This window comes from Talpa occidentalis, unplaced genomic scaffold, assembly GCF_014898055.3.
Source record: "Talpa occidentalis isolate TD23 unplaced genomic scaffold, MPIMG_talOcc4v2.1 talOcc4.12, whole genome shotgun sequence".
In the NCBI taxonomy this organism is placed as follows: domain Eukaryota; kingdom Metazoa; phylum Chordata; class Mammalia; order Eulipotyphla; family Talpidae; genus Talpa; species Talpa occidentalis.
Window position 1 is genome coordinate 32214714 of NW_023601212.1, and position 16270 is coordinate 32230983.

General features: G+C 53.8%; 1 protein-coding gene across 4 annotated transcripts in view; it reads right to left on the reverse strand.

Moving 5' to 3' along the window:
- B3GAT1 (beta-1,3-glucuronyltransferase 1) overlaps window positions 1–16270 on the reverse strand; it is a 29619-nt gene that overhangs the window by 5559 nt on the left and 7790 nt on the right. For 2 of the 4 annotated variants that reach the window (XM_037505675.2, XM_037505676.2), the window contains exons 2-4: window positions 4153–4263; window positions 3863–4009; window positions 178–686 (exon numbers count right to left, since the gene is read on the reverse strand). In XM_037505675.2, the coding sequence (XP_037361572.1) occupies window positions 178–686; window positions 3863–3974 (621 nt within the window). In that variant the 5' untranslated portion in view covers window positions 3975–4009; window positions 4153–4263. Of the gene's footprint in view, window positions 1–177; window positions 687–3862; window positions 4010–4152; window positions 4264–16270 lie in introns of those variants that run through there. The other 2 variants (XM_037505673.2, XM_037505674.2) reach the window with 1 other exon arrangement.

The following is a 16270-nucleotide window of genomic DNA, read 5'->3' on the forward strand; positions in this document are numbered from 1 at the left end:
GCAGTCTATGCTGACCTACACCTACACCCCATTCCCTGGTTCCCCTGTGTGTTCAGATCCCAAAGCCCCCTCGCAGGAGTGCAGTGGGAGGGGTGGGGGTAGATTTGGGGGGGGGCTCCATTCCTGCCAGGCTGTGGCCCTCCAGCCCCTCCTTTACCCTCTGCCCTAGTCCCACACCTCCTCAAAGAGCTCCAGGCTGTAGGTGTTGTCGTCGTCGGCGAAGTACACCACGCCAGGCTGGCTGAAGTTGCGCGGGAAGGTCTCGCGCAGCCAGCGCAGGGCTAAGTTGCGCTGCATGGTGCCCCGAGGGATGCGCGGGTCGCGGGCGTCGCCACGCAGCTTGTAGTTGCGGGGCGTCTCCACGTGCAGGTGCGTGTAGTTGAGGCCGGTGTCGCGCAGCAGGCGCGCGGTCAGCGGGGTCCGGCGCGGTGCGTCCTCCACCACCAGCCAGTGCAGGTTGGGCACGTGCAGCAGCGTGTTGGCCATGCGCGTCAGCTCGGCCTTCTGCACCGGGCGGCTGTAGGTGGGCGTCACCACGTGGATGGTGGGCAGGGTGTCGGACCACGGCGGTGGCCGCGTATACACGTACTCCGTGCGCACCACTTCCACGATGTCGCGGTCAGACGCGCAGTACTCCCTGGGGTCGGCCCCTGGTGGCACATCGCGCCGGGAGTCACTGCCATCATCTGCAGGGGCGGGAGATAGGCGGTGTGGGGAGGAGAGGGCGCTGGGCACAGGGCAGAGGCCACCTTCCCAGCCGAGATGGACCGCTCCTCTGCCCCTCCCGTAGGCATGTCATCAGATTCATAACTTGGTTTTTTGATGGTGAAGGAAAATCCTGGGGATTTTCCTGGTTCTGAGTCTCAGAATGACAAGTAAAAAACCACTTCCTCCTCACATTTGAATGCTCTCTAGCTTTTTAAGTGCAGCTGAGCAAATTCCAAGACTGCCCCCTCAGTTTCTAAAGTTGTTGGGTTTATGCAACGTGTCCAGACCTTCACCACCTTAGAGCTCTCACCTGGCCAGAGCCCCACATGGCCAGGATGGCAGAGCATAGGGCACTGCCACCCTCAGTGGTGTGCAGGTTGCATTGTCCGAGGGCAGTGCTAATGTGGCCCCGGCCACCACATGCTGTGGACCTGAAAGAGTCTGAGGTCTGTTTGCCCTGACCTGTCATGACTCCTCCAGAGTTTAGGGTCTCTCTTTTCTTGGGAGAACCTCTGAATCTTGCAGCGGAAGGAAACACCCAACTACTCCATTTTCTTGCAGTGGGTTTTCCCCACAGTTGTCCAGATAATTTTGAATACCGAGCCTGTTGTTTCCGCTTTTAGATGCTGCTCCACTTTTGCACATACAAAAGGACAAGGTAGAAACCCGTTTTAGCTCATCTGCTAGCTTGATATCAGATTCCTAAACTGTACTTTCTGGACACACTCATTCAGCCACCCAGAGACTAACTGCACCTGAGACTAGCCACCCGAGCATCCTGTGAATGTTTGCCTATCTTTCCCAGGTCACCAGGAAGGACACTGTTGAAACTCTGCATAGGCCTGGCGCTTGGTCAAACACTCACAGGTAGAGGTAGCTCATCCATTTCTTCTGCTCCAACTGGGGCAGCCCCAATCTAAAGCTCCAACTCTTAGCTTACATCCTGGGCATTTTCCTCAATGTGAAGCTAGCAGTCCCATTAATGGAAAAATCAGGGTCATTAGCATTATTGTTTTTAATGAGTCCCTGTCCAAGTTATAGCTGTCTGTCTGAAGGATTGCATGGCCTTATGGTCCCATATAGTCTCAGCAGAGGGGGAAGTGGTCAAGGACACACCTAAGAATTGAAATGTTTGGACGCAGACCCTGCCCAGCCCTGCCACTTACTGACCGTACATTACTTAGTTTCTGGTGCTTCCATTTTAGCAACTGTAAAATGGAGCTAATAATAGCATCTACTTTACTGAATTACTACGTGGATTAATGAGTCAATACACGAGCAGGGCTCAGAACACTGCCAGGCAGTTATTATTTCCCCATGGATAGACAGCCGGTAGCCAGCCCTGCTTCCTCACGGCTTTACAGATGATGGGGGGCATGGAATGAGCTGTCAGTGACAGGAAGGGTTGAAGTGCAGCTGAAGGGTGATGGTGCATCAGCTGTTCTGTCACTTCTCCTCCTGCCACTGTGACTGGGCATGTGGGTGCTTGAGTGAGGTCTGATGCTGGACTCTACCCATGAATCACAAGACATTGCCCTGGCTCCAAGGGAGCTCACGCAGGCTGATGGCACACCAAGGCCCAGCAGTGGCTACAGGAGCCTGCACCTGGGCCGTGGGCACGATGGCCGAGGGGTGTGGATGCAGGGGGTGGGAAGACTAGCACAGAGGCAGCTGAGCAAGGGCTTTTTGGAGGAGTTTTGGGTCAAACTGAAAAGGCAACAACATAGAGTGAAGAGGGATGATGGGTTGCTGGATTGCAACCAGGATAGAGCTAAGGATTAATTTATCCTGCAGGCTATAAAGTTTTGGAAACTGAGGTCTGAGCAGGAGATTTAGAAGCATTTGCAACAATCTCCTGCTGCTGGAATAATCCCAAACAGGCAGACATGTGCCTGGGAGGGTTCTCCACGTCTGTGACTCATTCTTCTGGCTTTGGGGCTTCTGCAGCCTTTGAGTCATGGAGGCCTCTTGGTGACCCTAACTTTATTTCACTACCACTTTCATTCAATCCCTCTTGGCATGCTCTGGGGAGACAGAATTGCCAATTCCCCATCCTCAAGCAACATCAGTACTTAGCAAAACCGCTCGACAGCTCTGGCCTGCGACCTCTGCCAAGAATGGAAACGACATGATATCATGGCACTTCACACACAGTGGTTTTAATCCCTCTGGGATTGTGTGGTTGCAGGATAACAATTCTAAAATGATAAGTGCCAAAGGGGGCATGGGGTTGGGAAGAGGATAAACGTCAGGAGGAAAAGCATTAAGTGCCCAGCTTTGGGCAGTAGGGATTGAAGGATATTTACCTTGGCCCTTCCTGGTGGAAGCTTCTGGCATCATTGGGGCTGAGTGGGACCTGGTTTAACTGGTGCAGCAGCCCGCTTTAGACTCTGATTCTTAGCTCCTGCTTGCATTCCAACCACTTGGGCTTATGGAACATGGGCAGACCCTTAGGCCTCTGCCCTTGACCTGCTGTCTCTCTTACTCCCCATGTAATGGGTGTGCATTTCAGTTGGAGAATTGCTGCCCTGGAGTGTTGAGTTTGTGCAGGAGGAGAGGGAGGAGGAGAGGAGAAGAGGTTGTGACACTGAAGACTAAGGAGTGGGGGGCATATCAGACATGGAGCCATGGGAGATTTTGGGGTGCAGGGAGTCCTGGTGTGAGAGGCATAGGCAAGATGGAGCAGAAGAAAGCTCTGGATTCAGTCACAAGAAACTGGTTTTAACCTCAGTTCTTCATGAGACTTTTCCTCTGTCTAAGCAAGTTTTCACTAGATAGGACTAGGTCAGGGGCTAACCAGAAAAGAGGGGCTAACAATATATTCTCCCTGGAAGGTTTTAAGACACAATACAGGCCAGGAATGCTGTCCACCATCTCTGCCAGCACTGCAAGTGCCCCTGTCCTTGCAGGTCCTAGAAGTGGGTGCGGAGCTGTCCACAAATGTCTCTGTGAGCATGTGTATATGTGCCATGTCCCTAAAGGGGCCAAGATACCCAAAGTGTATGGTCATTGCCCTAGATCATCCTCTGGCCCCTTCTAGGTACTCAATGACTGAAAATAAGAGCCCTGCAGTGCTGGTCACTGTTGTTTCCAAGGCTGACCAGGGCTGGGGCCAGGGCTAGGGCCAGGGCTTGGGGTGGGTGGGGGGGCTCACCCTTGTGTGCTGCCAGCAGTGGGGCGATGGTGCTCTGATGCCACACAGTGACGAGCAGCGTCCAGGGCAGCACGATGAGGATGATTGCAAGGATGTCCCGTCTTTTCGGCATCTCCAAGGCTGGCTGGACCCACAGTTCCTCGTTACCTGAGCAGCGGCAAGGTCGGGAGAGGGGCGGCCCAGGGCAGCAGCAGACAGAGGCGAGCACAGGGGAGAAAAGAACAGGAATGGGCTGGGCGGGCCAGGAGTGGGGAGAGCAGAGGAGCCGAATGTTGGCTAGCAGGTCTTACCAGCATTCACAACCCACCCATTGTGGAAGCAGGTTTGTGGAGTCCACTGGCCAAAGTCTGAGAAGGGGTGGCTGTCCAGGGGCGAGGTCAGGAGCCCTGCGAGGCAGAAACCTGCAAGAGAGAGCAGAAGAGGATGGCCAGAGACCTGGGTGGGGGACAGACACCCAGAAGGGCTGGGGTCACAGCGTTGGGTCTTCACCATGCTCTGCTGTCTTCCCAAAGCCCACTCTGCCTGCCTGGGTGAAGAGTGTTGTCCCCCACAGGCACGGTGCATGGTGCTCCCCACTTCCCAGAGTCAGGCATGTGGGGTGCACGTGCAGAGGTCAAGAGTACAGACGTCAGACACAACTGCCCTGCCCCCAACATGTTGTAAGCCCTTTGTCAAGTTACAGCCTCTCTCATGACTCCAGGTGCCTGCTTCACAAGGCTGATCTGAGATTAAATAAGTGGACACCCTTAAAGTGCTTAGGATGGCACTGCATGCATAGATAGTGCCCAAGACATGTTAGCTATGCAAACGGCCACATTCTGCTCAGGTTTTTCATAACCTGGATAAAGGAGTCTACAATCAAGAGATGTTTTGGGGACAGGTCGTGGGTGGAAATGCTACAAGGGCCCTGCTTTTATTGACGTCGGTGGGGACTTCTCCTGGAGCACCTGCTGTAGGTGGGATGCAGCCTGGGCGCTGGGGCCTGGTGTCAGCAAGGGGAGGTTGTCCAAGCAGGACTGCCACATTCTGGGGAGACAGCACTCAATACACAGCCACAGGGGCTCCAAGAGAAGCACTCCCTCCATGCAGATGACTGCAACTTGAATTTCCTCTCAGTTATGCAGAGGGTCCTCCTTGGGGCATTGCTCCCCCAAGAGCTCTGGTGACCACAGTGGAGACTGTCTTTCTGTCTCAACCTTCCTTTTCACTTCTGTGCTGAGTGTTATCCAGGCAGATGGGGTAGCGGGTAGGGGGAGAGGGTGACCCTGGGCAGGCCCTGGTGTGCTTACATCCCAACACCCAGCAACGTGCCATAGAGGCCTCAGAGGCCAGTGCCCACTTGGCCCCAGGTAGTGCATGTTCTCCGTTTTTCCCAGTGTCAAGAGCCAGGGCTGAGATGGATGCTGGCCACCCCAGTTTTGGAAACTATGTTTTCCTCTCCTTGTCTTTTTCGCTCTCCAAATAGAGTTGTCATCCATGGAAGAACCAGGTGTTGTCTCCCAGTAAAAAGCATAGGGTTTCCTGAGCTGGCCGGCCTGTTCCCTGTCCCTGCCCCATCCCAGCCCCACCTCCCCTAAGGCCAACTCACCCTGCAGGGAAATGACTGGCCTGCTGCAGGTGAACGTTACTGGATGAGACCCATGGGGGAGCCACAGCGCAAGGGGAATATTCCTGGAAGATGTGTGCTGTCTCCTACAAATGCCTCTTCCATGGCCCCAGGGTGACGGTTTCCAGGATCCCACCTAGGACGCCTGACTGGGTGTCAGGTACTGAGGTGATGAACTGTGTGACCTCATGCCCCACCTGCAACAACCTCCACCCAGCCCCAGGCCTGACAGGGCTATGGAGAGCTGAGCCAAGACCACATCTGGCTGGGCCCTCTCAGGCCTCACTTGACAGAGGACAGAGACAAGGCCTGCCGGGATATTCCCTTTGGGTTCTCAGCGTCTCCCAAAGAAGCTTTTCAAATGATCTACATCTGAGGGAAGGTCCTTATTCTAGGAAGGAGAAGATAAGGTGAGGCTCATGCCCCTGTGGTCCGCCTGTATTTACCTGGCTGTCCTCCCTGTTCTTCCACCTCATTCCTGGGGGCAACCTCTCTGTCCTTAGCCCCTGACCTTTGGCACCTATTTAACCACCCTGTAGTTTACAGGCTATTGTTAACAATAACATCGGTGCTGGGGGGTGGGTGCTGTTGTATCCCCATTGTCATTATCAGGCCATGGGCGAGCTGGGTATGAATACAGGCCCTTTGGCTCTAGGCTGCCCTCAGGAGCATGGGAAGCGAGGTTCCAGGCACTAGAGTTTCTGAGTCTGGGTCAGGGCCAGGCTGAGGGCCACGTAAGGGCCACTCTCCTCCACAAAACTACCTCCATTGTAAGGTCCCAGCTCCTCCTGGGGGGCTGGAGCAGCAGAAGGAAGAGGGGCAAGGATTCAGATGGAGGTAAGGATGCAAGGGGGCCGAGGAAACTGTTCTGATCCTATCCCATCTTTTTTGGTCAAAACATCGATGAAGAGAAGGGAGGGGGAATGAGGGTGAAAAGCTCTAAAAATAAACTTAGCAATAAACCCAGTTGTGCATTAATTACTCTGGAAGCCATTACGGCTTGAAAACCCCATAACTTTAATGGAGGCTATTATAAGCATACTAGCAGAATTGTGGAGCTAATTACCAGGCAGTTATTAAGCAGAACAGAGAGAGCCCCCAGCCTTGGGGAAAGCCAGCTGGTCAGTAGGGGGTGGATGTGTGGGATGTGGGGACCAGGCCTGGGGCAGGGTGCACTGGGGGTGTGTGTGGTAGGAGGGCCTGGGCCAGGGGGGCTTAGGGCAAGAGAGCCTGTGGAGGGGAGGGCTAACATAGTCGGGGGGACCTGAGGCAGGGGGCTTAGGGCAGGGGATCTGAGCAGGATGGAGGCCGCGGGACAGAGGGGGGAAGTTGTACCTCTACCACTCCCAGATCTGAGGCCCAAATCTGAGATGAGCCTGCCATGGTGACCACTGGTGACTGCCTGCTGCTTGCTCTTGGGCCCTGGAGGAAAGGCAGGGGTGCCTGTGGTTGTGGCTCAGCCCTGCCAGCAGTATCCACCACAGACCCAACTTGCTCTTTTGGCCTTGCTTGGCATAAGAAGGAAAGTCAACACAGAAAATGGAGGAACGACTTGGCCACACCAGAAAATCAGAGCGGGAGGGAGGCAAGGTTAAGAGAAGGAGATGTTTGAGGAGAATTGGGTGGCCGTAGTAAGGGGCCTGACAGGGAACTGCCAACGTGGATGAGTATGGGGACTCAGGGTCCACTGTGGTGACAACTCACACCCTGACATCATTAGTCGTGTCCCTCACCAAGTGCAGATGTAAGGAGGCCTTTCCACCCTCCCATGTAGTTCAGAGCCTTCCCCTGGACACAGTGATTCCACAGTGGGTGGTGCATGTGAGGCTGAGGCACAAAGAGTGTGTGAGGCCAGGAGTAGGGCACTGGGCAGCAGGGCAATGCTCTGGCCCTCTCTCCACTGGGGGACCAGGGTCCCACAGCTTGCCCTCTTTGGCCCTGTCTTCAATGGTAAGATACGGAGACTGTGTTGGGAGAGTTCTAATGGTTTCAGTTCTGTCATTTTGGCAATTTGCGATTAAGACCAATAAGCCTCCAGGAAGATGAAGAAATGGCCTATGTGAGAAAAATGTGAGTGAGAGCAAGACCAAAGGCAAGGCAAGAGGGGCCACAGAACAGCTTTCCACAGAACCCAGTCACTATTTAAGGGCCACTAAGCCATGGAGATGGGCTATGTCCAGGCACTCTACTTATAGGAATTTGTCCAATGGTATTAGAGTGCTGTGGGTCATACGTGAGGACCAGCAGTCATCTGGGATCCAGATAGGAGGGCTATGATGTTGCCAAGGCTGGGACCAAGTCGGTCATTCTGGGAAGCCAGGAGCAGTTAGGCCTGGCGAGCAGGCTGAGTGCCAGGTCGGCGTCAAGCTTGGCTATTCCAAACGTGTGGAAAAGTTTCCTGCTGAGTCTGCAGGTGTTCAGAGGAAAGCCTCATCAGCACCCCTAGTCCCTGAAGAGGTGGCTTATTTAATTTCATGCAACACATTTTAATTCTGCTTCTGTAGCGGGCAGCTCTGTGCTGGACTCTGTGGGCAGTGCAGCAGGGAGGGAGAGGGCCAGGGACTGCCTTCTGGCACCTTCTACCTTCCACACAAAGTCCATGTGAAGCTCCTGTACATCACTCAGGGCGATGTGTAATGAGTTAGTAATGTTGCCGAAATTGTGTGCTTGCGGATGTGTGTATGACAGACATCAGTTATAAGCAAGATGAGAAACCATCCACGCCACTCTGGTGGGTGGTAAAGGCCATGTTACCCAGTTAGAGGGAACAGGAGCTACTTGATGAATCAAAGGAGTCCATTCAAGGGAAGATGCTGTGTACACACCATGCACATTTCAACTTACTATGAGTAACTTGTAGAGTTCAGCAGGAGGAGATGCTGTATCTGCACTGGTATGTAACAATGTAGTCACTTTCCCCAGATCCAAACCTTGCAGGTCTGGCTAGCCTGTAGCATTCCGCTTTACCAGTGAGGACCGATGGGCTCAGGGACACTGGGCTGAGGGTTTCTGACCTGGCCTGTGCCACAGCACACTGCCTGTCCCCGCCAGTGTTGATTTCAGTGAAGTGACCCAAAGCAGAAGGTCACGTAGTGAACAACTCAAGTGTATAGGGTAAGGCCCTTAGAACGTTTGACTTTTTCTATCCATCTTCACTTTTTGTCCAGACTCACCTTATGGAGTTTTTTGGTTTCTTGGTGAACATTCAACATAGTTTTCATGGAAACCACACATTTCTTTCATTTCAGCCCATATCTCAGGGTCTATGTAATTTTCTGTGGTGACAACAGCAAACAAGACCATTGTAAACAGGCCAAGGGATGTGAGCTGGTGTGATTGGGCATGAGCCGGCCAGTGACCAGGGGGAGCCCCGGCATCCCACCTGCATGAACACCTGTGAGTTGCATTAGGGATGCAGTGGAGAACATTAGTGGATGTGCTAGGTCAGTGGAGGAAAAGCGAGTTAAAAGAGCTTCCACTGTATGTGTTAGGATAAAAAGCAGTCCCCCATTCTCTAGGAGCTGGTGCCAGTGTCCCCATCTCCCCAGCTTTACCCTCCAGTCTCAGACAGTTGTCCCTCGAAGGCAGACCCAGACTTTGTCCCAAAGATCGGCAGAAGCCCCTAATGGGATCAAGGGATTAGTATTGATTCTGCTGCCACTGCTCAGGAAAAGCCCAATGCCAGAGCTTATCAGCTCCCAGTCCAGTCAATCCATACTTCATTAACCCAGCTTCTGTCCTCTTGCCACCCCTGGCCACCCCCACCCCAGCCCTGGATTCCAGCCACCAGCTCCTGCACGGGGGCAGGATACAGGCATCGGCCTCCTTCCACTTACCATGTCCTAGAACATTCGGGCTTCCAGGGCGCTGCTCTGCCCAGGCCTCAGCTCCTCTTCCTCCTTTCCTGCCCCCCTCATTTGGAGGGGGCAGGAGGAGTTCCCATAGAACATTCCACTTGGAAGAAGTGAAATGAGGTACTTGTGGGACACATGGTTGGCACTGCAAGCCCTGCCAGTAACAGCCCTACACCAGCCCCATAGGATTCATCATGAGGCAGGCAGAGAGGTAGGCAGGGAGATTTTGCCCCCATTTTACATATGAGGAAATAGAGGCTTAGAAGAGCTACATGATGAGCCCAAGGTCCCAGAGTTTGCCACTGGTGATGCCGCTGGAGCTCTGGCCCTTGGACTCTGAACGCATGCCTGCCCACCCCTCTCTGCCTCCCTCTCTGAAGACTGCTGCTTTTGGTTGGCCTGGCCCACCTCAGGCCCGTCCACTGGCACTTTCTGGGGGTCCCTTTCTGGGACCCCCAGAAAAGGATTCACCCACACTGATTTCAAGGTGCAACACTGAGGAAAGGTCCAGGCCCCAGGTGTGTGTGTGTATCCTGTCCCCAGGCCTGGCCATGCTGGCTCTCACTCCTGGATACTTCTGGCAGTAGAGCAGGCATGGGCTCCATCCTGCACTATATAGTTTCCTTCTAACTAGGAAAACCAAGCCAGGGGCTTGGGCAGAAGGCAGTGAGTGTTCTGTTCAGGCTGGGCATAGAGATTTCTTTCATACTTTGGTTTTCTTCCAGCCAAACAGTATCAGAAAATGCAATTCATTGTTTTAGGGAGTTCCTTTGTTTTTCTTCTGGGGTTTTCAAAAGTGGTTTTTGGATTCGACTTGGATTATGATTCAGTTAAAAATGAAAACTGGGGTTGGCTCTACATGGCACACTGGAAGTGAAGGCCCAGGGTCCCTACAGGAATCTGAATGAGGTATCAGTCCCAGATGGTTTCACTGGTTTCCAGCCTGTCCAGACAGCAGGGCCTCGCACCTTTTGGAAGGGGCCCTTTGAGCAAAAATCAATTCTTTTCTTTGTAGGATATCATTTGTTCTGCTATTGCCGGGACTGCAAAAACTGACAAAGCACAGAGACACCTCACTGCTTGGCACCCCGAGAGTGGGGACAAAGGTGGTCAGAGCACCCATGAAGACAGTTACCTGGAGGAAACAGACTTGACAGAGAATTGCACACTGTCGGACAATGTTGCTGGCCCATGAAACACTCTGTGAGGGGCCACCAAGAGGTGGGGCATGGCCATGAGGGGACAACACAAGACTGGGTGGGGGAGGTAGTCAGAGGAATGTGCTGTCACCTACAGGACAGCTGGACATTCAGGCCAGCTGAGACCAGCACATACTACTGGGTTCTTGCCTGTGTGGTGGGGACATCAGTGAGGGTCAGGCCTAGCTTTGGAGTTTGCCAGACTTGGGGGGAGGGGCAGGGTAGTCTCTGTGAATACACTGCAGCCTGGTTCTGAATTTCAGCTCTGGCTCAAAGTCAGGGGAAAGATTTGGTCCCGGAAGGCATATCCTCTCCACTCCTTTTGCCCTCCATCTTTGTTCTTTCTCTCCCTGCCCCATGCCTACCCTGACAGCCATGCCAGCTTTTCGAAATGAATGTCACTGCTCCCAAGACAAAGGCATGAGTTTCCTATTGCTAACTAATGATTACATACTTAGTAGCTAAAACATGCACATCAATTATCTTCTGTTCCTGTGGGTCAGGAGCCCAAGCTGCTCTACCAAAGGGCCCACGAGGCTGCAGAAAATTTTCTGGGCTGTACTCTCTTCCAGGGGGCCAGCCAGGGAAAAACCTGCATCCAGGCTCGGTTATTGGCAGGATGTACTGCCTCGTGGTGGGCAGGGCTGAGGGCCACGCTTCCTGCTGGCGAGGGGCCGCCTTGGTCCTGGAGGACACTCTCAGTTTCTTCCCACATGGGTTCCTCCACCATGGCCACCTACTCCAGTGGCCAGAAAGTGGGACTCTAGAGCAAGACTGTGTCAAGAGAGAGTTCTATGGGACGTCACAACGTTCTGTTGGCTGGAGGTGTCACATGTGCCAATCACATCTAAGTCAAGGGGGTCACAAAGGCATGGAAAGCAGGAGTTCAGGGGACAGAGGGGAAACCTTGGAGTCGGCCCACAACAAAAAGGAGGCCAGTTCTCCTTGGGTTTCTCAGCTCCCTGAGCTCCTGACGATGAGGTCAGAGCTTAACTGTGACCACCAACTTCTGTTATCTTCCTTCCACCTCTGCTCTCCTCCCTGAATAGTGACACATGGAAGGACAGTGGAGTCAGATAGCCTGAGAGACCTCTTCTCCTCTGCTGTGTGCCTTGGACAAGGTAACCTCCTTGAGCCTGCGTTTGCCCATCTGTAAAATGGGAGTAAAGATAATGCTTTCTCTCACTTGGGTTGTTAGAGTGATTAGAAAAAGATAACAGTATAAACTATTTGGCACGTGGCTGGTGCCAATAAATAGAAGCTTTTGTCACTGTTGACCTTGCAGGCCTGGAGTGGGTGTGCTTGGCCTTGTTTCATCCTGACTCACTACTGATGAACAACTGGCTGCTGGAAGGCAGAATAGACATCATTGACCTTGAAAGCCCCTTGTCACCCCCCAAAGAAGAGGCAGTAGAAAGAGTGGCAGGGCTAGTCAGAAGGGACACCTCCCTGTCTCAAGGGCTAATGTGTGAGGTGCGAAACCACTGATGGGTGCCTCTGACTTCTCTTGGCCTTGGTTTCCTCATCTCCAGAGTTTGAGCTGTGATGCCTCTTTTACTTCCCAGCATATTTCCCTGTGCCCTTGAATACAACATGACTGATGCAACCACCGTTTTTGAAGCAGCTCCTTATCCAGCCTTCCTTCCGTCATCCAGCTCAGGAAGCAACATGAAACTCCCAGGACTGTCCCCAGTTCCTTCTCCTCCTGCAGCAGCCAGGCCTCTGTCCTCGGCCTGGTCTGTCACGAAGCTTTGGGCTGCATTCCCTCCCATACTGGTCCAGGTCTGACCTCGGCCTCCATGGTGATTTCTCTTCAGAGTCTACCCACTGTCTAACCCACCTTTTTGATTTGCTGAAGTTTAAATCTTCTGTGTCTCCCTGATCGGTGCTTACTCGCCTGGCATTGCAGGCACTTTGCCAAGTAGCCCTATCCTATGGCTCTACTGACATCCACTCTGTTTCCCAGGCCCCCCGTCAGCCATGATAGTCTGACTGTTGCAGTTTGGCACTGCCTTCTTCTTCCTCAGTAGATCAGGTGAGAGACAGCAGCATCCACCTAGCTTGGCCCAATGGAAATGCCTGGTTCCCAGCCAGTTTCCAGGAAAGAGGATTCCATTTAGATCAAGATCCCTAAAGAGTGAACCAGACTAGGCCCCCACAAGTTAGCACCTCCTAATTTCCTTCTAGCTGTGACCCTGCCACCTCATCTTGGTCTCTGACCCCTGTTGCTCTGCTGTGCCAGACCTGTTACCTCCTGGTATGGGGGGATGTGCCCTGGGCTTGCTGGCTGTCTCAGTTTCCTGCCCTGTAGAAATCTGAGGGGCAGCCTGGACATGTGGTCCTCTCCTCTCTTGCCCAGCACCCTTTCAAAGCTGCCTGATTTGGGATGATGTCAGCCTGGCACAGGCGATGAAGCATCTGCTCCCCATCCTCTGGGATGCAGAACTTGTAATTTCACTCAGGAGGGTGGCTGGGGTTGTTTTCCATCCTACCACTCATGGAGGCTGTCCCAGCAAAGCACAGATCTCCTTTGATTTCACAGGGCACTTCTTTACACACGTGTGCACAGATGTGCATGCTCACAGCCAGCATTGCACCTGAAGAAGGGCGCAGGTGTCCTGACACAGGCATACGCGCCCTCGGCCAGGTTGGCTATGGTTCTGACCCATAGGCAGTCTCTGTCCATATCAAAGATGACCTGATGTTCCCTCAGCATCCAGGCTGGAGATGGGGTGACAGGGAGAGGCCAGTCCACTTTTTCTGTGGTGCTGAGGATGGGGCAACCTCCCCTGAAAGTTAATGTCAGGACAATTGATATTATACTCAGTGGTGCCATGTGGCTTCCAGACAACTTCATGCTAGTTATCTTTTTCAATCAATAAAGTCCTGTAATCCTAAAGATTTAGAATAAAAGGGGCAGAGTGTCCCAGGTCTCCTGGGTCCCGCCAGACAGTGGTCTGGCCACACCCCTGTCCAAGGCCCACTCCTTACCATCCTGGGTAGTGGTGGCGGGAGGCTGTCACATTTCTCCTGGGAAATGGCAGCTGGTTCCCTCCCAGGGGCTTTTCCCACACCTGTACTGGGGTCAGTGGAAACTCAGGGTCTCCCCCAGACCTATAAGCTGAAGTCACCTCCCCTGGCCAGGTCACCAGAGCTGTTGTGACCATATACTTAATTATTCAAAGCAGGGCAGCTGCATGTGCTGAGATGAGTCGGTGAGTCATCAACAGGCATGGCCAGTAACTGCCCAGGGCAGTGGGCAGGGTCTCCTCTGCCCACTCCCAGGTTTGGTCTTCACCCTGCATGACAGGCTAGCCAGGCAGTCAACCACTACGAGCAAACCCAGCTCCTCTGCCCCACTCCCCTATCTCCAAGTTCCGAACTCTGGAAGCAAAGGGGTTCTCATTGCTGCCAGGTCCTCAGTGCCCTCCTCCCCTTGACAACGGGATGACCGCACCGGGAAGTGCACAACCCAGGACAAGGTGGTAGCCACGGGTTATGATTAAGCGACACTTTCAAACAGCCCAGCCTTTTCCACCTGCTTGGTTCCATGCTTGGTGCCCTATAAGGCGGTGTGCCCATGAGATCAGGCCAGTGTAGGTACCTACATCAGGGGAGGGAGAGAGGCAGGAGCAGAGGATGCAGCAGAACCTGATGCGCAGGTCTGAGCGAAAGTGGGCAAGACAAGTGACCGTGAGCAGCACAGCAGCATGGACAGTCAAGAGGGCAGCCTCCCCTTTTGCAGGAACAGTGGGGCCAGCACATTCCCTGCTGAGGCTGCAGTCAGAGAATAGCCCAGGACCTAGGGACACTGCAGTCTCCCAGCACTCTGAATCGAGGGGGCTGGCAGGGTGTAGGCCTCCAGTCCTGGTCTCACTGCCCCTCATCTCGAGGAGGCCCAGAGAGTCTTCATACTAGTTATCTCTTTTGATCAATAAACTCCTGTAATCCTAAAGATTTAGAAGAATGGAAGGCATGAGGGGTGGAGTGACCCAGGCGTCCTGGGACAGGCTCAAGGGCTGTGCTGCCTGGGGTGGGTGCTGGCACTGGTTGCAATGAGGGTCCATGGCATGTGGCCTGGCCCAGGTGTGCTGACTGACCTGGCCTCTCTGGCCCCCGCAGACCAGTGAGTAGAACATGTGGTTGGCAAGGTCTGGATCAGGACTACGAGGGCAGGTGAGTTGAGGCTGGGACTTGAAATCCCTGGTGGGACGGTGTGAGCCACAGTGCTGGTCTGTCCCCACCACTCTGTGTCACCCAGGCCTCTCCCTGCCTCACTCTCCTTGGGTGCTGGTGTCTGAGCAGTTCTTGGTGAGCGAGCTGACTAGGCGAGATGCCCTGAGCTCCTCACCCTCAGTGGCGAAGCCTTGCCCACCCTGTTCCTCCTCGGGGATGAGAGCTCTCAGGGTCCACACCGCGCATGTCCAGCCATATTCCCTGCCGGGCGCTTGTGGTTTCATGTCTGTCCTCTGTCCCCAGACACATGGCTTCTGGGGGCTTCAGGCATGACTTCCCTGGATCTCGTCCCAAGGTCTGGGCCCGCCACAAAACAGATACTGCACCAAATTTCTCTGGGTCTCATTTTCCTTATCCATAATTCTATTTTTGAGCTTAAAGAGGGAATTCACAGAAAACATCTAGCATAATTAAAAATGTTAGATTATATAAATTCTAACAGTTATAAGAATTGCCACCGCCTTGATTTAAAAATCAGCAGAATTCAAGCACCTGGAGAAGAAGGGGGAGAGAAGGAGGCCCCTGGGTCTCTGGGCCCCTTCCTCCTGGGCCACACTCACCAGCCTCTGGGCAGGTTTCCTACTCTGGTCAGGTTTCCTAGTAGCTCCCCCCTCAGGGAGCAGGCCGTGCTGAGGTGGGACTCTGGAAAGGTGAGCATACAGCAGTGTGACGTGGGTGCAGTGGCGGTGCCCGGAGGAGTCCTCTTCAGCACCTTCAGGAAGGCCTGTCCCGGGAGCCTGGGGCACTGGCCTGGCTTTCTCTGCCAGGCCTGGCCTCTGGCCTGTGGCCTCGCTGGCTCCCTGGGAGGCACTTAGTCTCCCAGTCGCTACTGCCCGCTGTGGCCTCAGCTCCCTGTGCTGGCACTGCTTTTGCTGTTCCTCTTTCACAGATTTGAAACCTGAGTTTGGAACTGAAAGGACCAGGCACAGGCAGGCAGCCTGGGTTTTGGGACACCTTGTGCCACCCCCTCCCCAGTCTGGCTCCCAGACATATTGTCAGGGAAGAAGTGTGGGGTTCGGAAGGTCAGATGTCTCCTCTCCTCCTCCTCTCCTGCCTCCTAGTCATCAGAGCACCTGGTCTCTCCACGCCTAGCCTGGGGGCTGGGCGTCCCTGGGGTCTGTGTTGGGCTTTTCTGGAAAGCCTTTGTCCCCTATGAGCATCCTGATCCTGGAAAGCTCCATCCTTTCACCACCTACTTCCGAAGCTCCCCTCCACCTTATTTCTCAGTTCCCCCTGCAGCGTCAGCTAACCCTACTGCTTGGATGAAAAATATTAAGAAAAGGTGTTAAGAGGTTGGGGGAACCCCATCTGAGTGGACAGCATGTGCTCCCCTGTCCTGCAGGCAGGTGTGAGTGTGATGAATCGAGGGTCCCTACATCTCAATCCCCCAGAGGGCAGACTATGCTGACATGATCTATGCTTCACAGGTCATTTATTATATAGCTAGCAGGGGTAGCCACGCATCACTGAGATGGACTGAGCATTCCAAAGGCACTTGCTCAGGCAGCCACAC